The sequence below is a fragment of the Erpetoichthys calabaricus genome, chromosome 11 (genome assembly GCF_900747795.2).
Source record: "Erpetoichthys calabaricus chromosome 11, fErpCal1.3, whole genome shotgun sequence".
NCBI classification, from domain to species: domain Eukaryota; kingdom Metazoa; phylum Chordata; class Cladistia; order Polypteriformes; family Polypteridae; genus Erpetoichthys; species Erpetoichthys calabaricus.
Window position 1 is genome coordinate 31,155,995 of NC_041404.2, and position 25,127 is coordinate 31,181,121.

General features: G+C 39.7%; 1 protein-coding gene across 3 annotated transcripts in view; it reads right to left on the bottom strand.

The window, feature by feature from the left end:
• Nucleotides 1-25,127, bottom strand: part of htr4 (5-hydroxytryptamine receptor 4) — a 465,874-nt gene that overhangs the window by 168,331 nt on the left and 272,416 nt on the right. For all 3 annotated transcript variants that reach the window (XM_028812904.2, XM_051933843.1, XM_051933844.1), the window contains exon 7: nucleotides 7,646-8,211. In XM_028812904.2, coding sequence (XP_028668737.2) covers nucleotides 7,646-8,211 — 566 coding nt within the window. The remainder of the gene's footprint in view (nucleotides 1-7,645; nucleotides 8,212-25,127) is intronic.

The following is a 25,127-nucleotide window of genomic DNA, read 5'->3' on the forward strand; positions in this document are numbered from 1 at the left end:
GTTGGAGCGGAGGCTCACTTACTGTGTATGCAGCACTTTCAGGAAAGGCCAGGTGACTGAACCCAAAGTGAATGCTCATTACAGGCTGAATTTAAAGACATGATTATGTAGTTTTGGGCAAATCAAACTGAATGAATGAATAACTGGATTAACAACTGAATTAATGTATTAATGAAGCAACAAATTGCAATGGTAAACAGCAAAAATAATCAAATATTCACATTCCTCAATTTCAAAAGCAGAAAAAATGCCCATAAACTAGAAAACTGAACAAAGTTCGGAATTTGCGACAACAATCTAAAACATTGTTAAGAACAGTGTCTCTCCGTCACTTCCTCACGTGAGGTTCACAGAATGGCTTCCATCGATTGCTCCTCCAGTATTCCAGGGCTCCTTCCATGCAGATCCAATGATCTTTTCTCCACCTTATCTGTTGTCTATATTCATATCACTGGCTCCATCTTACACAGTTGACTTGTGGTTGGAGGCAACAACAGGGTTATCTTAACAGCATCATAGGCCCACGGGCCAAGAAGTGCACTGGGGCCCCTGTTTTGACAGCTAAACACAAACATAAATAGCCAGAAACACTGTGGGCCCTGGCCAGTGCCCATTGTGCCCATATGTTATGATGGCCCTGGGGAAAACCATCCGCATTTGCTTTCCTCGACTCTATGCGTTGAGTCGAATCAAGCCAGGATGCTTCCTGAGATCGGCGGCAGTCATGTACAGTGCCCAGTACAATTGATTTAGGCAGCAGTGTGGATCTTGTAAGAGTCAGAGGGCAGCTGTTCAACTGCTCAATCATATCTCTCACTAAAACCTACCAGAAGTATGACACAAAAAATGCCACTGAAAATAGGAGGGACTGATGAACAGAACATGAATAGCTGAATGAATGAGTGCATTAACGAAAAAGCAAACCATTAAGTGAATGGAGGGAGTAGTTCATGAATGAATGCATGAGTGAACACATGGATAGATGGATGGATTTTTTTTTATAAAAGAATAAATGGAAAACAAAGATAAAGAAACAGAATTTGCGAAATGTGTGTATTTGGTTATGTGATGATTCAAAATGAATATGAGCAAGACAGAGGGGCAAACAAATTAAGGATATTTAAACCTGTTTTAGTTGCAGTGGACAGAAAGGACATGACGTGAGGCCATCTGACACCAGCATCATGTCCAAGACGCAGCCCTGAGTGTTCTGTCTTTGCACAAACAACTTAGAGTCCTCTGGGTATTGTCATTGTCATGAATTACATCATCCCATTGTCAACACATTTTAAAGCATTACAGCACAAAGTGTTTATTTTTTTTAATTACAAGTAATCAATCTAATCGACTGTATTATACACATCTCTGCACAGATTTTAAATTATCTGCATTTTTTTTTTCATGTTCACACCTGTTATCAATTTTCACATCTTGATTTCCAACGATTGCGTGGTGGATGATTGGGTAATTTCTTTGTACCTTTGTTTATTCATGACTTCAAATTCAAATTGCTGGAAAGATCTCAGTGAATAATTTCCTTTACAATAGTTCTTTTGTTACATGCAATTTTTATATACGAAATGGTATCAAAAGAAAAAAAATCACTTAGTATAAGGGCTGTGCTCTATTAAAGAGAGAAAAGAATAGAAGGAAAGATAATAAGTGTGACTTGAAATGAAAATACAAAAATCAGCCCATTCTATACAAAATGTGTATTTTATAAGTATATCTTAAGTTCTATCTTTACACCAACAATACTAAACCACATAAAAATGGAAGATATACAGTGTGAGGGATGGTCGGCCATATATTCCGGCCCACACCTCCAAACCGCCAGGTGGAGCCCTCCCAGCAGTATGGAGGCTCCCCAAATTCCAGCAGGGCCTCATGGACCATGTAGTTTTTATAAACAGCCCTGCTGGATACCATGGGGACCATCAGGAGCCGCTGTAGGGAGGCTTGCGGAATGCTACGTGCCCTATAACCCGGAAGTACATCCGGATCACATGACCAGAAGGAACGACATGGTTCCGGGATGAAGAAAAGGACTTTTAATCTGACCCGGAAGTGATAACGAGTCATGGACTGCAGGGTTGGAACCACTTCCGGGTCAGGGGATATAAAAGGACCTTGGGAAAGCCCAGACGCTGAGCTGAGCTGGGAGGAAGGATGGCTAAGTGTCTGGGAGAGGAGGATTGTTATTGAATAGTGTAATTGGATTATTGTGAAGTATATGAGTATTGTTGAGTGGAGGGTGCTTAGTGCACTTTCTTATTATAAAATAAATAAGTCTTGCACTTTTACCTGGTGTTTGGAGTGGTACCTGAGGGTTCAAGAGGTCGATAGCGGCCTCTACTGCTACACTGGCGTAGTCGGCAGGATTCTCTAGCTGTCGATTAGGCAGAGGACCTGTGTTATAAAAATTTTGTGGGAAGAAAACCCTAAGACGGTACCGGTCACGAGCACGCAGGTAGAAACGCCACACTCTACAGGCAGCGCGGCGGTAATGAGCCTCATTTCATATTGGTTCGCGATGGGAAAGAAATCGGGAAAAAAGAATGGGATACCCCTAAAGAATCAGACCCTGAATGAGGCGGCGACAGTGTGGACATACCTGACGGGCAGTGAGGAAGACAAAGCCCTGATAGCTGCCGAGAAAGCCAGATCGTTACGGCAACAGGAGGGCTGTCAGAGGACAGACTCACAGGAGCTCGGAACACACCGTCAAAAGTCGGAGGTATGTGCCTGGAAAACGCCCGTTGCGCTGGGATCTTTCTTTTCCTATTTTGCAGAGGCCTGTCACCGCGAATTGGACTGTGAGCCGGACACCTACCTCGTACCTGGGTAAGATGGCCGCGATAGCGAGGAGTCGAACCTATCTAGGAGTCTGCAGGGGAGACGCCTATTCGTCAACAACAGTCACATGGACTATCCTGGGGCAGGCTGGGTAAACTGTAAGCAAAACACGGTGTCACCTGACCAGGAAGAGACCTGCTTATTCACAGAAACGGGACCCGTGATCTCGCCCGAAGGATCTCGGGAAGGAAAAGGTCTACATCAGTCTACCACTGTGGTCATTGTTTCCCCAATGGAACCAAGCTCCCTGAAGGGGAAGGGAGAGGCGAGCGAAGCAGCGCCACTCATACGTACAGGTAAAGGTGAGCGGGATGTGACTGAACAGTCTGCCGTTAAATTAGAAAAGGCGGATCACAGTCGGCCGGCACTGGCCACCCGACCCTCTAAAGACTCCAATTCCCAAGAGCCTTTGCGTAACCCAACCGAGCACGTGCCAGGAGCATTGGCTCCCGGCCAGAAGGTAAGGCAACTGATGACTGTAGCCTGCCTCAGGCCGAATTAAATGACTTTGTGGGACTGCGGGATCTCGAGAAGTTACTCGAGCCCATACACAGTTTCTTCCAGGGCTTGGCAGAGCTGAAGAAACAAGTGGAGGAGCTGGGAGCAACGGCTGAAGCGCCGCTAAAAGACTAGAGGAATACCTACGGTGATTGGGTCGAGAGGCTCCCATTATGATTGATGCGGTGGTACAGGTGAGTGTGACCGGTACCGTACAGCATACAGGGACGCAGTGTGATCCGGGCCCGCGGTTAATAAGTAGCGGGTGCCAAAGCACTGCGTGCCCAACAATAGAGTGCGGAACGTTAACTGAGTGGTCGGGGGAAGGACCGATCGAGCCGGGGCAGCTGGATGGTGCAGCTTCTCGGAGCGATTCGGACCTGAAGACCCCGACCCGTAGTATAAGTGAGTCGGGTGTGATGACAGAAGGGGCGGAGGAACCGCCAATCGAACCAGAGCAGCTGAAAAGTGCTGTCTCCCAGAACGATGCGGTGCTGAAGACGCCGCCTCTGAGTAGACTAAGATCGACGGGCGTGCAGACAGCAAAAGGGCTGTCTTCTTCTGATAGAGAGACCCAAACTGTGCACAAGCCCCAGAATAAGCAGGAGACCCCAAAAATAAAACGTGGGTTTCCTAACAAATTAGGAAAAGGGCTGAGAGCACCGAGGCGGCCATAAAACCTCCCTCGGCAGAGACAAGGGCGGAGATAGAATTAACAGAGTTCCCGAGGTGTTTCCAGTCTTGCGGAGGAAGACAACTGGGAGGGCGACAGATTTGCTATGACATCCGGTACACCGTTCCCCCTAGGTTCTCTGGGGAGGCTAGACAGCACAGCCAAGGCCCGACTGACGGGTCCGCCTGGAGGAAGACATCCCTCGCGGGGCTGGACGCTCCACCCCATTGGATTTCGCTAAGGGGAGGGAACTGTGAGGGATGGCCGGCCATATATTCCGGCCCACACCTCCAAACCACCAGGTGGACCCCTCCCAGCCGTATGGAGGCTCCCCGAATTCCAGCAGGGCCTCATGGACCATGTAGTTTTTATAAACAGCCCTGCTGGATACCATGGGGACCATCAGGAGCTGCTGTAGGGAGACTTGCGGAATGCTACGTGCCCTATAACCCTGAAGTACGTCTGGATCACATGACCAGAAGGAACGACGTACTTCCGGGATGTAGAGAAGGACTTTTAATCTGACCCGGAAGTGATAACGAGTCACGGACTGCAGGGTTGGAACCACTTCCGGGTCAGGGGATATAAAAGGACCTTGGAAGGGTGGCTAAGTGTCTGGGAGAGGAGGATTGTTATTGAATGGTGTAATTGGATTATTGTGAAGTATATGAGTATTGTGGAGTGGAGGGTGCTTAGTGCACTTTATTATTATAAAATAAATAAGTCTTGCACTTTTACCTGGTGTTTGGCGTGGTACCTGAGGGTTCAAGAGGTCGATAGCGGCCTCTACTGCTACAACAGGTATAGGGGAAAAAGTAATATGCAGCATATAAAAAACACTTGGATAGTTGTAGAAAACACACTGACAGAGACCTCATCAGGATGTGAATGCAGTTTATGAGGTATTGAGCAGTCAATCTAAATATTAACTGTTAAACTCATACCAGTGACTTCTCAACATTCATTTGCATTAAATTCATCAACCCAGTGATAAAGGGAGCTATAAAATACTACAAGTAAATATGGCAAAGCATGTCAAGCTTGTGAAGTATGGAACCAACTCATGCCACCAATGGCTTAATAAACAATGGAGTGTTAGGCAGGCTTCAGTTTCACTCACCTCGCTACTGGCACTCATATTTTTAGCCCAAAGAAAAGTACTAACCATGTTATGAATGAAAAATAAAGATTTAGCTCCAAAATGAGAATAAAATGATGAATGGTATCATGGGCTGGATCATGGGCAATCAAGTAAGTGCCCAGGGTTACCCACACCAAAAAAACCTAAACAAACAATGTCAGATTCAGGGTTCATAAGTATCTTGATGACTGTGTCTGCTCATCAGCATTCACCAGTTTAATTAAGCAAATAAATAATTTACTTATGTTACTAATTAATACAGTGTACCAAATGCAAAAATAAATAAATAAATACTGTATATAACTGAAGTTTTCATGTAGGGGCTGACATCCCAAGCACCTGGTTTCTGTACTGCTTTGGTGACAATAATTAGGAAAACACAAATTGACAGATGTTGCGGTTCTCATCCTGCACTCCACACAAACTCCTAGATGTTCCTGACACAGAATGGCAATTCATTTGCCTTGATAATCTCTCCACACATTCACGCTTAACAGTGCACTATTTGTAAAAGCTTGTAATCTTCTCATAATGTGTGTCTGTCAAGTCAGTTCTTTGGAAACATTTTATGATACCTCGTGAGTGCTGCATGTTGAACAAAAGTGTCCAAGGTACAAACAATTCTGGAAACACTTTAGTTTAGGTACGGCAAGAATGCATTGATTACTCATTTACTGTTATGTAAGAAGACCTTAACAAACACTCCTTTGTGCTTTCATAACACTTAAACTGGATCAGTAAAGTGTTTATCTATCTTTGCAATGAGACCGACTAAGAAAACTTCACTTTGGAGTGGTCTGAGGCGGCTTAACTGAGACACTTATCTCTTGATATTACATATTTAGTATAAGACCTTCACATTAACAGGTAATTTACCATCATGTCCTTATGCCACACTGCACAGAGATGAATAACCTATCTGCTGATGCTTTATAAGTGTTATGAAGATCAAAAGAAGCCTTTGTTAAGGTCTTGTTACAAAAGAGTACATACGCAATCGATGCATTTTTGCAGTATCCAAACTAAAGTGTTACCACAATTTCAAAGGAGTTTTCCATCCTGTGGTGTTTGGGCTGATATCATTGTTTCAAGAGAGGCCCACCACATGAACAAGCTAATTAAAAAGGCCACGCTCAGTTATGAGATGCACTCTCAACCCCGCGGAGGAAGAAGTGAAGAAGATAATGAAGACAAATGATAAATGAAGAAAAAAATAGGGTCAGGGATAGGGTTAGTGCCATTATGAACAATGCTGCACATCCTCTTCCTGACACACTAACACAGAGGACCTTTAGCCAACAAATTTTTCAGCAGAAGTGTGTCAAGAAACACTATAGGTGCTCCTTTATACCAACAGAAATACGTCTGCATAATGCCTCACTGGGAATGCCAAGTTAGATGTTTTCTTTTACTTTTTAGTTTTCTTTCCTTTAAGTCATTATGATGTGTATTTGAGAAAGGGTTATTGTTTGTTGTAATATAATAATATTTATTTGTTTATTGATATTCTGTAAAACATTTTCCCACGCAAAAAAATGAAGTCTATCTATCTATCTATCTATCTATCTATCTATCTATCTATCTATCTATCTATCTATCTATCTATCTATCTATCTATCTATCTATCTATCTATCCAGTTCCTTTATTATCTATCTATCAATCTATTTTGCGTATGATTGTGGTTACTCAACTGTTTAGAATTTGCTGTCCTGTCTCCCATTGCTCTTCATTTTTTGGTCAGGTGTGCTTCTTTTCTGATTTACAATACTAAGAAACTGTTTCCAAAGAAACTACAAACACTCTGCAATGTTATCTTTTTTTTGTTAAACTTCCAAGTTTATGGAAGGCCCTTTACAGTCTAAAGTCTTTCTTCAGTTCCAGTCAGGTGATAGAGTAACCATCTATTTACGTATTCAGTGTTTATCAATTACAAAATTGATTTGGGGTGAATGGAGACACGTCTCATGGACACAGGGGAGGATCTACTGTTGCAGCATATAATCCTGTACAGATTCTAATAGCACCCCACAACTATGGACCTTCATTTGGGATTTAAGAGAACTGATTCAGGTTGCAGGGATCACTCTTTTGGATGTTTGTTTGCCTTTAACTCTGGCTTATTACCTTTTTTATGTACTGTATAGTATAATACATTTGTGTGTGTGTATGATGACACCAGTGGTGGTGATGCTCAGAGTCTTAAACCAGCCCTGAGTAATGGACAGAGCTACAAACATCATAATGGTGAACTGACACCGGGGAAGTTGATTTTTGGTTCTCTCATCATTATCATCCCATACTTTACCAAGTTGGTTGGTTTATTTATTAAATTCACTGAGCCAAACTGAACTAATGCATGTGTCCTTTTAAACTCTTTCTAGGAAAAGTCAACCCACACAAGTTATGTCATGTTAATGACATGACATACAACCATTAGTGTTTAAAGCGATCAGTATGCATGCATAAGTGGACTTACTTCAGCACATGAGTGGATCCATTGATTGTGGTCTCTGTGCAGGGTACGCTGGGCCCCAGGATGGACGGTCGACGGTAACGCTCATGCCCGCAGCACAGGATGATGAGGAAGGCACGACGGAAGGACTTGTTCAGGAAGGCATAAAGGAAAGGGTTGAGCATGGAGTTGATGTAGCCCAGCCACAAGAAGGCAGTCCACAGCTTCTCAGGCACTGTGTAGTCAATGAAAGGGTCTACCACGTTTGTGATGAAGAATGGCGCCCAGCAAAGGCAGAAGCAGCCCATGATGATGCATAGAGTCTTTGCTGCTTTGGTCTCTGTGCGCATGCGATGATTGCGCTGGTGATCGGCACTGTCAGAGGAGCTGCTGGCACCGCCCGCTCGCTGCAGCATGCTGATCTGGTGGGCATGGTCCCGGGCCGTCACGTAAATGCGCTGGTAAGCCAATACCATTAGTCCCAGGGGAATGTAGAAGGCCACCACAGAGCATGTAATGGCATAGGGCTTGTTCACCATGAATATGCACAGCGTGGAGTTGGAGCCCCCACTAAGCTTCCTTTCTTCTATCTGGTGGGGAAAAAGAGAAGCCGTGAATAGTTATGTCAGGTCATGTGGATGTACAACGCAAAATAAATTCAACTTTTGCATGTTTCTTTTTTTCATTTCTTAAATATTAAGACAGTCATAACATGTATTTATGTTGTTTTAATTAACATTTAAATTGACAGAGCTGGAGAAATATACTGTGAAGTACACCTCACATTAATATATTTTTCCTAGAGAAAGCAACTTCAAAAAAGGATTTAGAGGTTTCCAGTGGTGCAACACTTCCATCTAGGCAATGCGGAAAACGACTAAATAGGCAAATAAGGTGTAAGGTCATATTGTAAAGAAGCAGCAAGTCAAGGGGCGTTTTGCTCAGAATGCATAATGCAGAAGTGAGAGTGAGAGAGTAGTTCTTGTTACCATACTATATTAAGAAATAAAGGTGCCAAAATGGTTCTTCAGAGTGGTGCCATAGGGCTGGGGTCAGCAACCTGTGACATGCAGAGCAATTTTCAATGGCACTCTGATTGAACTGAAATATAGTGAAAAATTATATTTTAATTACAGCGAACACATTTGCACCCTCACTTACGTTTTTTACGTATGCGACTCACATATAAATAGAAACCATGTGTTCATTGCAGGCTGTGGTACATTAAAACAAACTTCTTGTTATTATATTTTAATTACAGCGCATGCGTTTGTGCTTTGCGTCCCCCACCCACGTTTTGCGCATACAACTCACAGTAAAGGGAAACCATGACTTCAGTCCAGACCGTGGTACGTTAAAACTAACCCGTTGTTATTATTAAGTAATATACTGCACTAAAATGACTCATAAAAGACAAAAACTTGATGTTTGCTCTTTTCAAAACTCTTGGACGAATGAATATGGATTTGTACAACAAAAGGATCGTGCTGTGTGTGTGTTATGCTGTGAAAGTGTTGTGTGTCGTACATCAAGTGTACAAAGACATTATCAAACTAAACATCAGTCCATGTTTAAAAACCCTGATGAGAAAAATGAAGCTATGAAAAGGGCTGTTTCTTACTTTAAGAAACAAACTACTTATTTTAGTCAAATAATTGGAACTAAAAATAAAGCCACCAAATGTAGTTATACAATTGCATCGCATTAATTGATTAATAGCTCTGATTAAAAATAAAGAATGATTAATCATATTAGAATTCTTAATTTTTTCTTATGCAAACTATGTGTTTGTATTGAAAAAACTTATAATTTATAATTTGTAATACAATTTTTAATAAATGTGTTGTAAATTAAAATTTGACAAAACACTCCTTTCACATATGGTTCTATGTATTTTAAAATATTAAATGACCAATAATATAAGATCCGGTTATAATGGGATTATTATGTTATTATGATACTCAGAGTCTCTTACATTCTCAGATGTGCACTGTAGATGTACGGTAGCCTTCAGATCCTCTATGCTCACCATGTGACATAATCTCAAGTTCTCACCTTGTCTGAAAGGCAGTTGAGATGAGCTGACACTCAGATCTTTGATGACAGCAGCATCGCCTCAATTTAAAAATCCACTGAAAAATTTATGGTGACAAGCCAGATGTCAGATCACATCTTAACATTATTAATTAATAATAATTCTTAAAAACAGAATCGAAAACTAGAAAAATCAGTAGGCTTTGCACCCTAGGAACCAAGTTACCCAAACTATTCCATAACATTTCAGTAATTATTAACCGCTCTGATGCTGATCATTCTGATCATAAAATAGGTCATTAAGACAGCAATTGACGAGAAGAATTCATAATTAATTGCAGAATTACGGTATTTGTGGGTTCCTCTAGAGCAGGGGTGTCAAACTCCAGGCCTGGAGGGCCGCAGTGGCTACAGGTTTTCATTCTAACCCTTTTCCTAATCACTGACCAGTTTTCACTGCTAATTAACTTCTTTTTACTTCATTTCAATAGCCCTGTTTTTAAGGATTCAGTTCTCTGAATTTATTCCTTTCTTCATTAAATGAGAGCCAAACAGAAATGAGATGTGAAACGAGCCGACAGATGACCAGCTAAATTGGGATTTCAAACTCCAACCAATTTTCACTCCAACCAATCTCTTAATGAAAAGCTGATTCTTGCTGTTAATTAAACTCGTTATTTAATTCCACAGCTTGTTGCTGCTCTCATTCTACCACGGCAGACATTTCTAAAACTTTTGATTTTCTGTTTTTTCTAGGAACATTGTCAAAATGTTTTGGTGACCTGAGAGATCAACCTTACTGGGACCTTCACATTTCTTTATTTTCAGATATTATGTGCTGGGCATAAGTGAGCTGGTCATGTGGCGGCTTGTTTTGTGTCTCATTATTGTTTGGCTGCTAATTAAGGAAAAAGAGACGACAAAGGGGTCTGAGTCAAGTTAATTACAACTAAGGCAAAAGAAGTTAATTAACAGCAAAAACTGGTCACAAATGAAGAAGAAGGATAGAATGAAAACCTGCAGTCACTGCGGCCCTCCAGGACCGGAGTTCGACACCTGTGCTCTAGAGTGTCTCTTTCTCTTGCACAATTTGGCTCAAAAACTAATCAGCACATTATCATCTCATAACAGGCATAAGTTTTGAGTTTGGTATTTTTTCTGTCCAGTGGTTTTAGCTCTAGGCCATCCTCAAGAAACTGTGACATACAGACAGACACACACTCATCATGAACATATTGATGTTTTTGGTATCAGGAGACCCGTAAATGTCGAGATCCGTCGAAAACTAGAGATCAAAATTTTTGACAAATCTAAAGCTTTCGCTCCCCCATGCATAGATGATAGGTTATGGTATGGGAGGGTGTAAAGCTAAAAATGTATGACTTAAAAAAAATTGGAAGAGTTTTGGTCACAAAACCTACAGTGAAAATTTTACCCTCAGACACATAAGCTGCCCGGGTGCTGTGGTTGTGTGACTGTTTTTTAATCACAGCTTGTCAAATGTCTTATTTTTTGCACTGCTTTATATTATTGCGTACATTATTGCCTTTCTGTGCTCCATCTACATACTGTATGTATGTATGCAGATGTATATGCATGTATTTTTTTCATTTGTTTAACATTTTGCCAGTTCCTGACCCTGTCACTTTAAAGTGGCTAGCTCTGATGCCTCACAGTTTCAGGGACCTGAGTTCAATTAGCACCTCAGTCGCTATCTGTGTGAAGTTAATATGCTCACTCTTTGTGTTTTTTCACTGGGTACTGCAGTTTTCTCCTACATCATGAGTAAATAAACGTGTACGTGATATTGGACACTTGTCCTGTCTAATGTTGGTACCTTCCTTCCCCAGTTCTCTCTGGACAGGTACTAGCTGTCCACAGACCCTGTAACAGAAAAATTTGAATGCAGAAAGTGGATGCCTTTTTGCATGTGACATGTAAGATTTAAATTTAAATTTAAAATCGATCAGAGTTACACTGTGTTCTAACCTTTTTATTAAAGTGATTATTTATAGGGATGGTGGTGAACTGAGATTGTGGTTTGCTAAAGTGGTTAAACTAACATCGACTTAGAAAAGCATCGTCAGTGTGTACTCCTTACCAGTGTCACTGCCGATGACTTTTACTGTGCCAAACCCTGTGCAGTAATCATTTCTTCATTGCAAGACAGAGCACTTTGAAGACATCAGTTATCCCTTGAGCTTCATCCCATTTGACAAATATACAGAGCTTAAGAAAAGTTTAACCTGGTGAGTAGAATTTGGTGCTAAAGGCTTCAACTCAAGCGATACCACCAGTCCATAAAAGCTACATCATCCTAAAGTCCTAAACGTGGTTCTGCTATTGGCCTACATCCTACACTCTCAGTACATTATCTAATTATTGCAATAATAATTGTTTCTAGCAACGGCTTGGGATAAATACTGCTTTTTTTTATTATAATTCCCTGGGAAATTATTTGAGTTGTATTTTTTTCATCTTTTATCATATGGTTCAGAAGTTATTCCATTCTGAAAATGACTATAGAAAATAATCTTTTTATCAACATGTTTTATGGCTTGTTGTATGCAGCAGGATTCTCATTTATTTTATTTTACTTTATTTAAGAAACAAAACATAAAACATAAAGCACAACTCAAATATGTGGAAATAACACAGCACGTACAACAGTATGATCCCAAGACACCCCATGAAAATCAGCAGTCAACCAAAACTCAACAAAGAAAGCCACACGTTTACAGGGCCTCGTCTAAAATGAGTCTGTAAATAGAATACAACAGCAAATGCAAAGGTTGAGCACCGGCTCAGCATGTTTACTTTATAATTACATTAATGAATTCTGGCCAAGTCAAGTACAAATTCTGAAAAGAACCTTGTACAGAGAATTTTTTTTTCTGATCTGAAATAATGTAGCACATCGCTTTCCTACTGAATTATAGATGGCGGATTGGGATTCTTCCAGTTAAGCAGAATAAGCCTTCAAGCCAACAGTTTGTTATAGGCAGTGTCAATTCACCATTGAGTAGCAGTGAGGCACAGCCCCACCAGATGCTGTGCGAAATAAGTAATAAGCTTCCTTCCTTAGTTTAATTTATTTTTAAAATGTTCATAACAACCTTTATTTTTTTTCCAACCTTCCATCATATGCTCAAAATAATCTCATATCTAGAAAAATATTGCTCTTTGCCCTTGTGTGAAATTGTCTTCATGCAAGGTAGTAATGTGGTTAGTTCTACAGGCCCTGCAGTGTTCTCAGTTTGAGAGAAATTGGGAAATGATGACACCCCTGACCAAGTAGGGAAATGCAGCCAAACCAAATAAATGATGACTTGCAAGCATAATAATCTTAATACATAATTTGCCTGCCTCCTCACTCACTCACTCACTCACTCACTCACTCACTCACTCACTCACTCACTCACTCACATCCGTCCGAAGCCAAATGCGCAGTCGCCTTCTGCGCATGTCCGAAGCCGAATGCGCAGTCGCCTTCTGCGGAGCTGCCCGAAAAACCTTATGAGACCGACATCCAACCCCAACATCGCGGCAGGCGGCGGATTTACGGCCACAAAAATTCAAAGAGAAAGGCGACTTCGATTAAAGCTCTAGAGACCTGAAAGGCAATTTCGACTACAGCTCGAGGCCTAACTACGCATTCTGATTCAATTACGCATTCATTCAATACACCTATATCAGGTTTGTGGTGCTTATACTTATTACTATTCCATATTGACTGGAACATTCATCATTCAATATTATACTATAGGCCTGGAAAATTCATCAACTAACAGTACAAGCCTGTAATGTGTAAAGCGGACTACAATCATTACAAAACAACTTCTTCGTTACTTATCATTTGTTCTTCATACACTGCTGACACAAACTCGTGCCCGTTTCATCTTACGTTGTCGAAACGGGCTCTTTGTCTAGTTCATTATAATGGGTGTTGATGTGACAAACATATTAAATGTAAATTGTGATGCATATGATGATCTGACTGTATTTTATTCCCCCTGTAAGATGAGCGATGCATATTTGCACTGAAGAACAATTTTGGGTTTTTTTTGTCAGTTTCGACCACCTGTTGTCACGTCTCAGTTGACTGGCCAACAGGTCAGATCTGCTTCAATCCATCATACCTGCTGTGCTGGAAGCCTTTAAACATCTCACAAAATGCTACATCCAGTTTTCATATGATGTGGGTGCACATATATGTAACATAGCAAGTTATTATCTACATCGAAAGGAAATCTGCACCACTATCTGTGTTCCTGAAGTAATCGGAGCACTTTGCTGCACTCATATTGCAATAAGGGCACAAAAGGAGAATGAAGCTGCTTTTATTAACCATTAGCAGTTACATTCTATTAACATGCAAGTCATCTGTGATGCCAACGTAAGTCAATCGTCAGGACGGCTCTGGCATAATGCTGCATAAAAAGGCATCTCTCATTTCAGATGCCATTCACAGATTGAAATCAGAGAGCGTAGATGTGTATTTTTCCTCCTCCTGTTACACGCAAACTCTGCTAGTGACTAGCGATCCGCTTCATCATCAGAGATCTGAACATTTTTTTTTATTTCAGGCATGTTATGGCTAAAGTTCACAGTATTTACAGCAGCAGTAACATGGAGAACAACAAAGCTACATGTCTTTCAAACTACATGGACAGAGAGTGTTAAAAAATATAAAAAGCTCTCTTTAAAGCTCACTCAGAATACTATTCTACAATAATAGATAGCAATAATAAAAATCATCGGGTACTGTTTAGAACAGTTGCTAAATTAACAAATGGGAATTCAGATCTACAATGCAAAATACCAACAGATATTTGCAGTACAGACTTTATGAACTTCCTCAATGAGAAAATTAAAAATGTAAGCTCCCAGATCTCAGCATCACAGTACAAACCGCATATTAGCTTAGCAGGCCCTGCCTCACATTGCATTCAGCACTTTAGCAATTTTAATCCTGTAACACAGCAGGAAGTCTTAAACTTAAATTTCTAAAATGAAACCCACTACTTGTTCCCTAGATCCAGTGCCAACAAAACTAGTAAAAAGTGCAATGGATGTTCTTGCAGCACCTATTCTAAACATTATCAGTGGTTCATTATCGCATGGCACAGTACCTGATGCACTAAAAGTGTCAGTCATTAAACCATTACTTAAAAAGTCAGACCTAGACCCACACATACTAATAATTATAGGCCTATTTCAAATTTACCCCTTCTCTCTAAAATAGTAGAAAAAGTAGTCACCAATGGCTTCAGTCACACCTTATGCATTACAATTTATTTGAGAAATTCCAGTCTGGTTTCCGCACTGGTCATAGTACAGAAACGGCACTAACATGGGTTGTAAACAACATTCCGATATCCCCTGATGAATGAAACTCCACTGTAATTATGTTGTTAGACTTAAGAGCAGCATTTGACACCATTGACCATTCTATTTTACTGCACAGGCTAGAAAATGATGTTGGGCTTACAGGCACCGTGCTCGCTTGGTTTAGTTCTTACTTATCAAATCGATTCCAATATGTACAGAAATGTGCTGACAGTACTCCATCATTATACACAGAAGTTCAATATGGTGTCCCACAGGGCTCAGTACTGGGACCTTTACTGTTTTCACTTTAAATGCTTCCACTGGGATCTATCATTAGGAAACATAATGTTAATTTTCACTCGTATGCAGATGACACCCAGTTACACCTTTCATTTAGATCAAATGAAGTTTCTCCAATGTTGTCTTTAATTAGTTGTGTTAGTGAATTAAAGGAGTGGATGGATGAGAACTACTTGTCTTTAAACACAAATAAAACAGAGATGTTAATTGTTGGAGGGAATGACACTGATCATAACAATATTTTGTCATCATTTAACTCAGTTGGAATCCCAATTAATTTTACTGAACCAGCCCGCAATCTAGGAGTTATCTTTGACTCTAGCATGTCATTTAAAGTGCATGTTACAAAGTTGTCCAAATCATGTTTCTTCCATCTTAAAAATGTTGGGAAATTAAGGCACTTTCTAAATAAACAGGATTCTGAGAAATTAATTCATGCATTTATTTCTAGTAGGATTGACTACTGCAATGCAGTGTTCACTGGATGTTCAAACTATTCTTTATATAGCCTCCATTTGATCCAAAAAGCTGCTGTAAGAAATATTACAAGAACAAGAAAGTACAAACACATAACTCCAGTTCTAAAATCCTTACACTGGCTCCCGGTTAAGTTTAGGGCAGATTTCAAAGTCCTCCTTTTAACATATAAAGCATTAAATGGCCAAGGTCTGGCTTACTTATCGGAACTTATCATGACTTACAAACCAGAGTGCACATTAAGATCTCAAGATGCCGGTCTGCTTATAATAATAATAATAATAATAATAATTCTTTGCATTTCCAAGTATTAATAAAATAACAATGGGAGGTCTAGCTTTTAGTTACAGGGCCCCTAAGATGTAGAATGGTATGCCTGCTACTATAAGAGATACCCCTTCGGTCTCAGCTTTTAAATCCCGGCTGAAGACTCACTACTTCAGTTTAGCATATCCTGACTAGAGCTGCTGATAAACTGTACAGACTGCATCTCTGTTGTTAGTCATTAGCACTAAAACCTAAGTAACATGATAGTTAGAATTTGTTACTAACTCTCACCTGTTCTGTTTCTCTTCTCGGTACTCAAACCCACCTGCCAAGTTGTTTTACCTGCCTAAGTAAAGTCATCCCTGATGGAGGATCGCAGGAATCATGGGGTAGAGGGGTCCTTTCATCGGATTGGCTGGCCAAGCAATGTTTCAGCTGTGTAATGGCCAAATGGGGGAGGCAGCTTGATGGTTGAGGCCTCCAGGACTCTAAACAAATCCAAATTATATTATGTGATATCATCTACTGTTAAATTCTGGTCCGTACTTGTAAATTGATTTTTATACTGTATTGAGGATTTTTTCTGTTCTGTGTATTGTATTGTATTGACCCCCTTCTTTTTGACACCCACTGCACGCCCAACCTACCTGGAAAGGGGTCTCTTTTTGAACTGCCTTTCTCAAGGTTTCTTCCATTTTTTCCCTACAAGGGCTTTTTTGGGAGTTTTTCCTTGTCTTTTTAGAGAGTCAAGGCTGGGGGGCTGTCAAGAGGCAGGGCCTGTTAAAGCCCATTGCGGCACTTCTTGTGTGATTTTGGGATATACAAAAAGAAATTGTATTATATTGTATTGTATATATATGACGTTAATTAGCATGGTCCATATACTAGTATGGTTGTTTCAGGGTGGAACCAGGCGGGGGTTTGAGCTGTGCACACAATCACACATTTACTAAATGAGTGTGATTTATAAAGAGTAAATTGTGTAGAAACGTGCATACGTCAGGTTTTATAAATATAATTTTCCCATTTTTTGGTGTACGTTTATTTTCAAACTCTAAACCACACAAAATTTTTTAAATGAAGCCCCTGGTGCGGAAAGAACAAGTACTGCATAGGTTATGTTACAACTGTAGTTTGTTCCCTGGTGTAAACTTATCTTCATTTTTATTGCTATTTCTGTCATTTCTGAATTATATTTTTATATATTTTCGGTTTTATGTCATTTTTTTAAAATGCTTTATGAAAATGTTACTTAATTGTTATGTATTGTAAATATGGCCTTTTAAATTACATTCTTTGTTTTCTGTAAGTGGAACCACAAGAGGAGGGAGTCACCATTGCATCACTGCTGAAGGACCGCCCTCAAACTTTATATTTCAGTTGGGGGAGTGAATCCCTCAGAGGTTCCTTGAGGTTTGTGGTATAAAGATCTATGGCATGATGATTGTTTTGGATTTCCCTTTTAATTTTCTCATATACAAAGTATAGGGAAAGTATTGTAATAGTCCAAAAATTCGACCTCGAGATTTTGATGACTCTCAACGTTTTAGACCTCCCTGAGTCCGATTTACTTTCTCGTAGGGAAAGAATTGTAATTGTCCAAAAATTCAATTTCAAGATTTTGATGAATCTCAATGTTTTAGACCTCCCCAAATCCGAAAACACCCATTTTTGGAATTATGTCTGTGTGTCTGTCTGTGTGTGTGTGTGTCTCTGTGTGTGTATGTAAACATGATAACCTGAGTACGCTTTCAGTTAGGTCAACCAAATTTTGCATACAAGTGTTTGGTACAAAACATAGATTTCTATCAACATTTGAGCTATTTCCGTTAACCGGAAGTGGTACGTTTTTTATTCATGCAGCTGCAGAGTCTGATTTATTCAACTTTACTTTTACAATAATTGTGCAATATGTTATTAATTTGATTTGATTTGTTGTTTTTTGGTTCTTTAATGTACATAATATAAAAATATAATCATTGCCTTGTGGTTTACTCCTTAAATATCCATCCCCGTATCTGAGTATATGAGAAAGTCTAGGGGAGACCACTTCCGATTTGTTTTTGTGACTATCTTGCATTTGTATATTGGATGTTGCCCTTCAGACTTGTTTGCTTTGGATTTCCTTTGTAGGCAAATTATTGTGCCCTTATTTTGCCATTTTTTTGTTTCTCTTTTTGTTGAAATACATTAGTCATTTATAAAGATCCTTCATTGTCCTTGTTCTTTAAGCCACAGGGTTTTACTATTTCTTCTCCCTTGAAGTCAATTTTTTCAGTTTTGGGACATTTACATTATATTTTGGAATATTAAAAGCCTGAGCTCCTTTTTTGGATCAGACTGCCTGCTTTCAGGTTACAGACCAAATGAGTACTGGTCAAATTTAGGATATTTTGAAGCCTGCACCCCTGTTTTATACTGTTTAATTGAACAAATGAAGCTCATTTTAGTCTTAATGCATCATGTTTTAAATGAATAAAAATAAGTACAGAATAAATCTCTAATATTTCCACCAGTGTGATTCATACCTCATATGGTTGCACATTCACTCCTGTCACTGACCCTGAGAAAAATTCATTAATTCACCTGACGACCAGCTGTGTTGAGGTTATCTCTGTAAATGAGAATCGATTTTCATAGGAATTGTGTTGTTGAAAGAAAAAAAGCTCAAAAACATTACAATAAAGATCAATTTTAAATGTATGATCCATTATTTATATTGTAAATTAATTTGGTCATGTGTATCAGAAGTAAACAGATGATGCATTAAATAATAAGAAAGAAGCAAATGCATACAGTAAACTGTGCATATCTGTCAACACATTCACATATATCGGAGGACCCCCACACATACAGCATGCATGGACACGCGACTCAGTTAATTCACTCTCATCCATTGATCTTTGCTTTAACATTAAAGAGCCTCCTCACAGCAAGAACACACCTGTTGTGCTCATTCTCTGTCTCAGAATTTTATTCCTTAATAAACTTATACTGCTGAAAATTAGCAAAATAATTCAGAATTTGGTTGAGCATTCATGGCATGGAATGCTCACCAACTTTAACAGCTCTGCTTACTGCCTTTGTCACACTTGTGACATAATTCTTGACCCTGTTTTATAATTTTTCCTTGTGATAGTTTAGTCATTAGTCATTAGTTTTGTTCACTTTCAGTCACTGCTGTTTTGCCTTGTGGTAGCCACTTTTCATTGGTGGTTGTCACAAGGAGTGGTCCAGGATGTTATATATACTGTATCATCAGAGCCAAAAAAAGTTCAGTCATGAAATGGCCATCCATTCACGTCATAATCATGTGTTGGGTCAGGAGATGGACCCCTCTCACCTGGGTGGTTAACTCTTATATTTGACATTCAAGAAAAAGGTCACAGATCTCTCAAATTGATGTTCATTCATCATCTCAGTAAAGCAGTTGCCTTGGTAAATGGAATGGTTCAACAGACCTCCACCACCCCAAGGTTCCATAGCCATAACAATCTCAAAACTGCTTAATCCAGTTCAGAGTAATGGTAGAATTGATCACATGAGCAGAACTAACCCAGGACAAAGTGTCAGCCCATCAGATTCACACACATATGGAGCCAGTTTGGAGTTAACCTAACACACACATGTCTTTTAGGATGTGGAGGGAAAGTTCTTACAGAAAACTCAAGTAGACAAGAGGGAGAACAAGCAAGCTCCCATAGACTGCATCTGGCTGGGATTCAAATCCTGCATGGCTGATCCTAGAGGTAGAAGGACTTACCATTGCATCACCGTGTTCTACACCCCCTCAGTTTAATGTTTACATTTCTTTTTCATTTTATGGCCTAAGAAAGCTACAATTTATCAATGTAACTCTACAGTTAATGAAATTATACAGCATTGCCAGTTTATTAGGTACGCATACCCCAACCCTCCCACAAGTCCCACTTTCCAGTATGTCACACGTCATGCATTAGTCGTGTTTGGTACAAATCAGACATTACTGGCATCAGTTAGTGTTCATTTAAAGTGAGTAAGTAAATAACCTTAGTGACTTTGATAGTGACATAGTTGGTGCTAGATGTGTGGGTTTCAAAATCTCCCAAATGGCTGTCATCATTGCCTTTCCAAGCACAACTATTTTCTGGGTTTACCAAGAATAGTGAGAGTCATACAAATACATAGATGGACTGCAATCCGGAAAATCATGCAAAATTTAGTATTGGTGTGTAGAATGTCATCTGAGCATGCACCACTCCACTTATTAGGCTTTGTCTGAAATGGTTTACATCAGCCAAACACCATGTCAGTTGTTGATGCTGCCAGCAAAAAACAAGAAAGTGTTTTCTCCAGTGGCTACAGAAGCATTAAGATAGGACTACTGTGGAGTGCTTGGTCATAAAAACCCAGGATTCTTTTGCATCATGCTAAGGAGAAATCAGAAATGGGCACAAAGAGCATGAGAACACTGAGTCTTCCTATTTGATGTCAAGAGTACAGACTGATGGTAATAATAGGAGAGAGTGGGAATATTTTCCTGGCACATAGTAAGCACTCATTGAATGGCAAGGCACATGATGAACATCATTGCCATCCAAGTTCACCCCTTCATGGCTACAGCTTATCTACACTTGGATTGACGCTCTCTGCGTGATAGATAATGCACCATGCCATAAGGCATGTGTCATAATGAAAAGGTTCCAGGAATATGACAGTGAGTGATCATTGCTTTGGTGGCCAGCACAGTCCCAGGATCTCAACTTTATCAAACATAATTTTGATACGGTGGAAAGGGCACTAACATTGCACAGCCATCTGATTTGCAGCAACTTCACAATGCAGGCATTTCCACATAATATTTCTGAACAACCCATCCAGTATCTCGTAGACTCCACACCCAGGCACATTCATGTTGTTGTGAAGACCAAAGGCGTTGCAGCACGTTACCAGATAGGTGTACCCAATAAAATGGCAACTCACTGTGTTTATGTACTGCTAGGCACGTTACCTGAATACTGGTGATAGAATAAATTTTAAATGATTTGCTATCTCTTGCCCTATGTGTACCTTCAGCACCTTTCCTCTGTATCCTCGCGTGTCAGAACCTCTCGAGACTGACGTTCCCTTTTTCAAGTACATTCCTGTAAAGCCTGCTCCTCAGACTCTGTCATTTATTGTCCGCTTTCATACTTTGTGTCTTTGAAGGCAAATCTCAACATGCCTCCTACACCTTTACCGCTTCTCAAGTGTCTCTCACTTGTACTTTCTCTTTCAATCGCTAACCAAACTGACCAATCCTACCAATGCCAAACTGACCAATCAGATTGCTCTGAGGGACCAGACACACACACAGACGTTAGCATTTTATTACATAATAGATCAGGGGTAGGCAACGTCGGTCCTGGAGTGCCACAGTATGTGCAGGTTTTTGTTCCAACCCAGTTCCTTAACGAGAACTCAATTATTGCTGATGAAGCACATATTGCTTAAGTGACATTTTAATGCTTCATTTTAGTGGTCTCGCTTGTTAAGGTTCTCCAACCTTAATTGCTTATTTCAATCTTAAACTGCTGCATTCAGTGTTTTAATTGCTCCTTATTAGCAATAAGATGTAAAAGACAAAGCAGCCAGCAGTTCTCCAGCTAGCTTTTTTCCAATTACATCTGTGTGTGTTCATCATGCACGGTTTGATTTAATAAAACACTTAATAGAAAAATGTGACAGACTGAAAATGATCTGTTTTAGGCTTCAAATCATTTGGATGATATCCTTGGAAAGGAAAAAAATCTACGATATAAAAGCCTTACATTGCACAGACTAACAAGCCATAAAATTAAATAAGGTCTGAGATTGGCAATGATTGGTTTCTAATTAAGCAATTGGGTTGAATGAAAACCTGTAGCCACTGCGGCTCACCAGGACCGACATTGCCTACCCCTGTTTTACATCTTATTGCTAATAAGGAGCAATTAAAACACTGAATGCAGCAGTTTAAGATTGAAATAAGCAATTAAGGTTGGAGAACCTTAACAAGCGAGACCACTAAAATGAAGCATTAAAATGTCACTTAAGCAATATGTGCTTCATCAGCAATAATTGAGTTCTCGTTAAGGAACTGGGTTGGAACAAAAACCTGCACATACTGTGGCACTCCAGGACCGACGTTGCCTACCCCTGTAATAGATCATTGATATGTAGCACATTAGTTAGTGTGAATTCAATTTTCATTGTTTCATAAGGTGATATTGTAAAATGTACATCATGCAGGGCACTACTGTTGTGTCATGGCCTATCTTGGATAAAATTAAACATTCAATTAAAAAAAACCCATTAGTTATTCAAAAAATCATTTTTTTAGAATGTATTATCCCCCCTTTTTTTGTTCTTTATTTCGCCTTATACAATGTCTTGTATTAGGAGTTTCTTAGTTTTCTCATACCCCTTGGGGTCAGAGCGCAGGGTCAGCCATTGTACAGCGCCCCTGGAGCAATTGAAGGTTAAGGGCCTTGCTCAAGGGCCCAGCAGAGTAGGATCTCTTTTGGCAGTGACGGGGATTCGAACCGGCAACCTTCAGGATACCAGCGCAGATCCTTAGCCTCAGAACCACCACTCCGCCCTAAGCTTACAAAATGGTTGAACTCCACGCAGAATAATGCCAAGGAGATAAAATTGATAAAAAAAAGTGCTTAAAAAACTAACTGCACAATGTAAGGACTAACAAAGTGCAAAGCAAAAAGTACCAAAGAAAGTAAAATCTGTCTTGAAGAGGCCTTGCATCTTCATCATACCAGTAAAGAATTTGAGATGCCTGCAAGTGTATTTTAGATATTCCATAATGATTTTCAGATGTCTTGAAATAAGTTCCAGATTTTGTGACGATATCTTAAAGTGCACTTGAAGTTAAATTTATTATATCTTCAATTACATTTAAAGATGCCTGACATGGAGGAGAAAGCAATTTTAAGATATCAGGAGATGAATGTGAAAACATCTTAGATATCTGAAAAATGAATTCATGCAAAAATATGCATGTAAAGGCACTCTGGATACATTTTGAAATATCATAAAATAACACCCAGACCATTTAAAATGCCTACAATTCATTCTGAGAGATCTGAAAAAAAATATCTCAATAATAAACCACCAGGACCAGATAACATGTATCCTTGCGTGCTTAAGGAGGTTATTTAGTATATAAACTCTGGACACAGTCAGCCATTTTCCAACCTGCTTAATTCTGTACAAGGTCACAGGGGTCTGCTGGACCCTATTCCAGCAAGCACAAGGCACAATGCAAGGAACATACCCTGGACAGGGCACCAGTCCATCGCAAGGCCAGCACACTCACACACGCACACACCAAGCACACACTAGGGCCACTTCACTGCATACTTGGGTAATTTCTAAGGACTGCAAAATAATAAATGTTATCTTGTTATATAAAAAGAGTGGCCGGGCAGATCCGAATGACTTCAGGCTGGTCAGCTTAACGTGCATCACAGCTAAATTAATGAAACGAATTGCTAAGGAGAAGATTAAGCAAGGCATAGCAAGAACATTTGTTTTATTGAACAGTCAGCATGGGTTCAGATGAGGGAGGTCATGTTTTTCTAACTTGCTGGAATTCTATGAGGACACAACAAAAGGAGTGGAGCATATAATATTTATTGTGACTTTCAGAAAGCACTTGATAAAGTGCCACATGAGAGGTTGGGCATCAAACTAACAGAAGTGGGAGTTCAAGGTGTTGTGTGTAGACAGCTGCAGAATTGGCTCAGACACAGGAAGCAGAGGGTGATGGCGCAAGGAACCTTTTAGAACCGGGTGATGTAAAGAGTGTCCCACAGGGTTAGGATTAGGGCTGTTTCTATCTGGATGTAAATATAAATAACAAGCTGGTTAAGTTTTCAGATAATACCAAGCTGTAGAGTACAAGGCCATGGAGGTTCTGCTCAAGCTTTATAATGCATTGGTGAGACCTCATCTGGAGTACTGTGTGCAGTTTTGGTCTCCAGGCTACAAAAAGGACATAGCAGCGCCTGAGAAAGTCCAGAGAAGAATGACTAGGCTGATTCCAGCACTGAAGGGTGTGAGTTATGAGGAAAGATTAATAGAGATGAACCTTTTCAGTTTAGGCAAACCAAGACTTAGAGGGGACATGATTGAAGAGTTTAAAATTATGGAAGAAATCGGTACAATGGATTGAGACTGTTTCTTTGAAATGAGTTCAACAAGGACAAGAACCACAATTGAAAACCTGTTCAAGCTAAACTTCACACTAACATCAGGAAGTTTTTCTTGACACAGACAACCATAGACACTTGGAATAAGTTACCAAGGATTGTGGTAGACAGTAGAACTTTAGGGACATTCAAAACTCGACTTGATGTTATTTTGGAAGAATTAAATGGAAAAGATTGGTGGGCTATGCAGGCCTGCCTAACCTGCTGTTGTCAAAACGGTTCTAATGTTCTAAAAAACGTTTCTATGCATGTTAACACTAGAATCCCTGAAGCCTACGAAAAAATTTGTAATCCCGGGTCACCTTAAATTTCTTCATGTTGCTGTCAATGAGTTAAAAACCCAAGCTCAAATGTCAATTGACAGGAAGTTGATATATGTTCTTACCTTTTCACCATTCAAGAATATATATCAACTGATATTTGAGCTTCAGGGATACTACTGTTAAAATATGTTAAATCCATTTCAAGGTATTTCAAAATACACTTTACAGCAAGGCAAATTGTAATATCTTGAATTGCATTTGAGATAATATCAAATGACACCTTAAGATAACTTGACATAGATATTTATAATTTGTTATAAGGTAAAATGCAAGGCATCTTTCAAGTCATTGGTGATATCTATAAATATTAATTTGGCTAGTTATCTACTTGTTTGCCATGCACTTCTTTTCTCTGATCTCAACTCTTTTGTCTGGCAGTCCCTAGTCTTACAGAGTCAGACATATAATATATTTATGTCTGGAGACAACCATAAGTGAATTCAGTTTAAAAGTGTGTAGGAACAATTAGACAACTCACTGACAGTCATGTTTCAAACATGAAGGGCGGGAACTTTGAACTGCAAAGAGCAGGAGTGCTCTTGATAACCT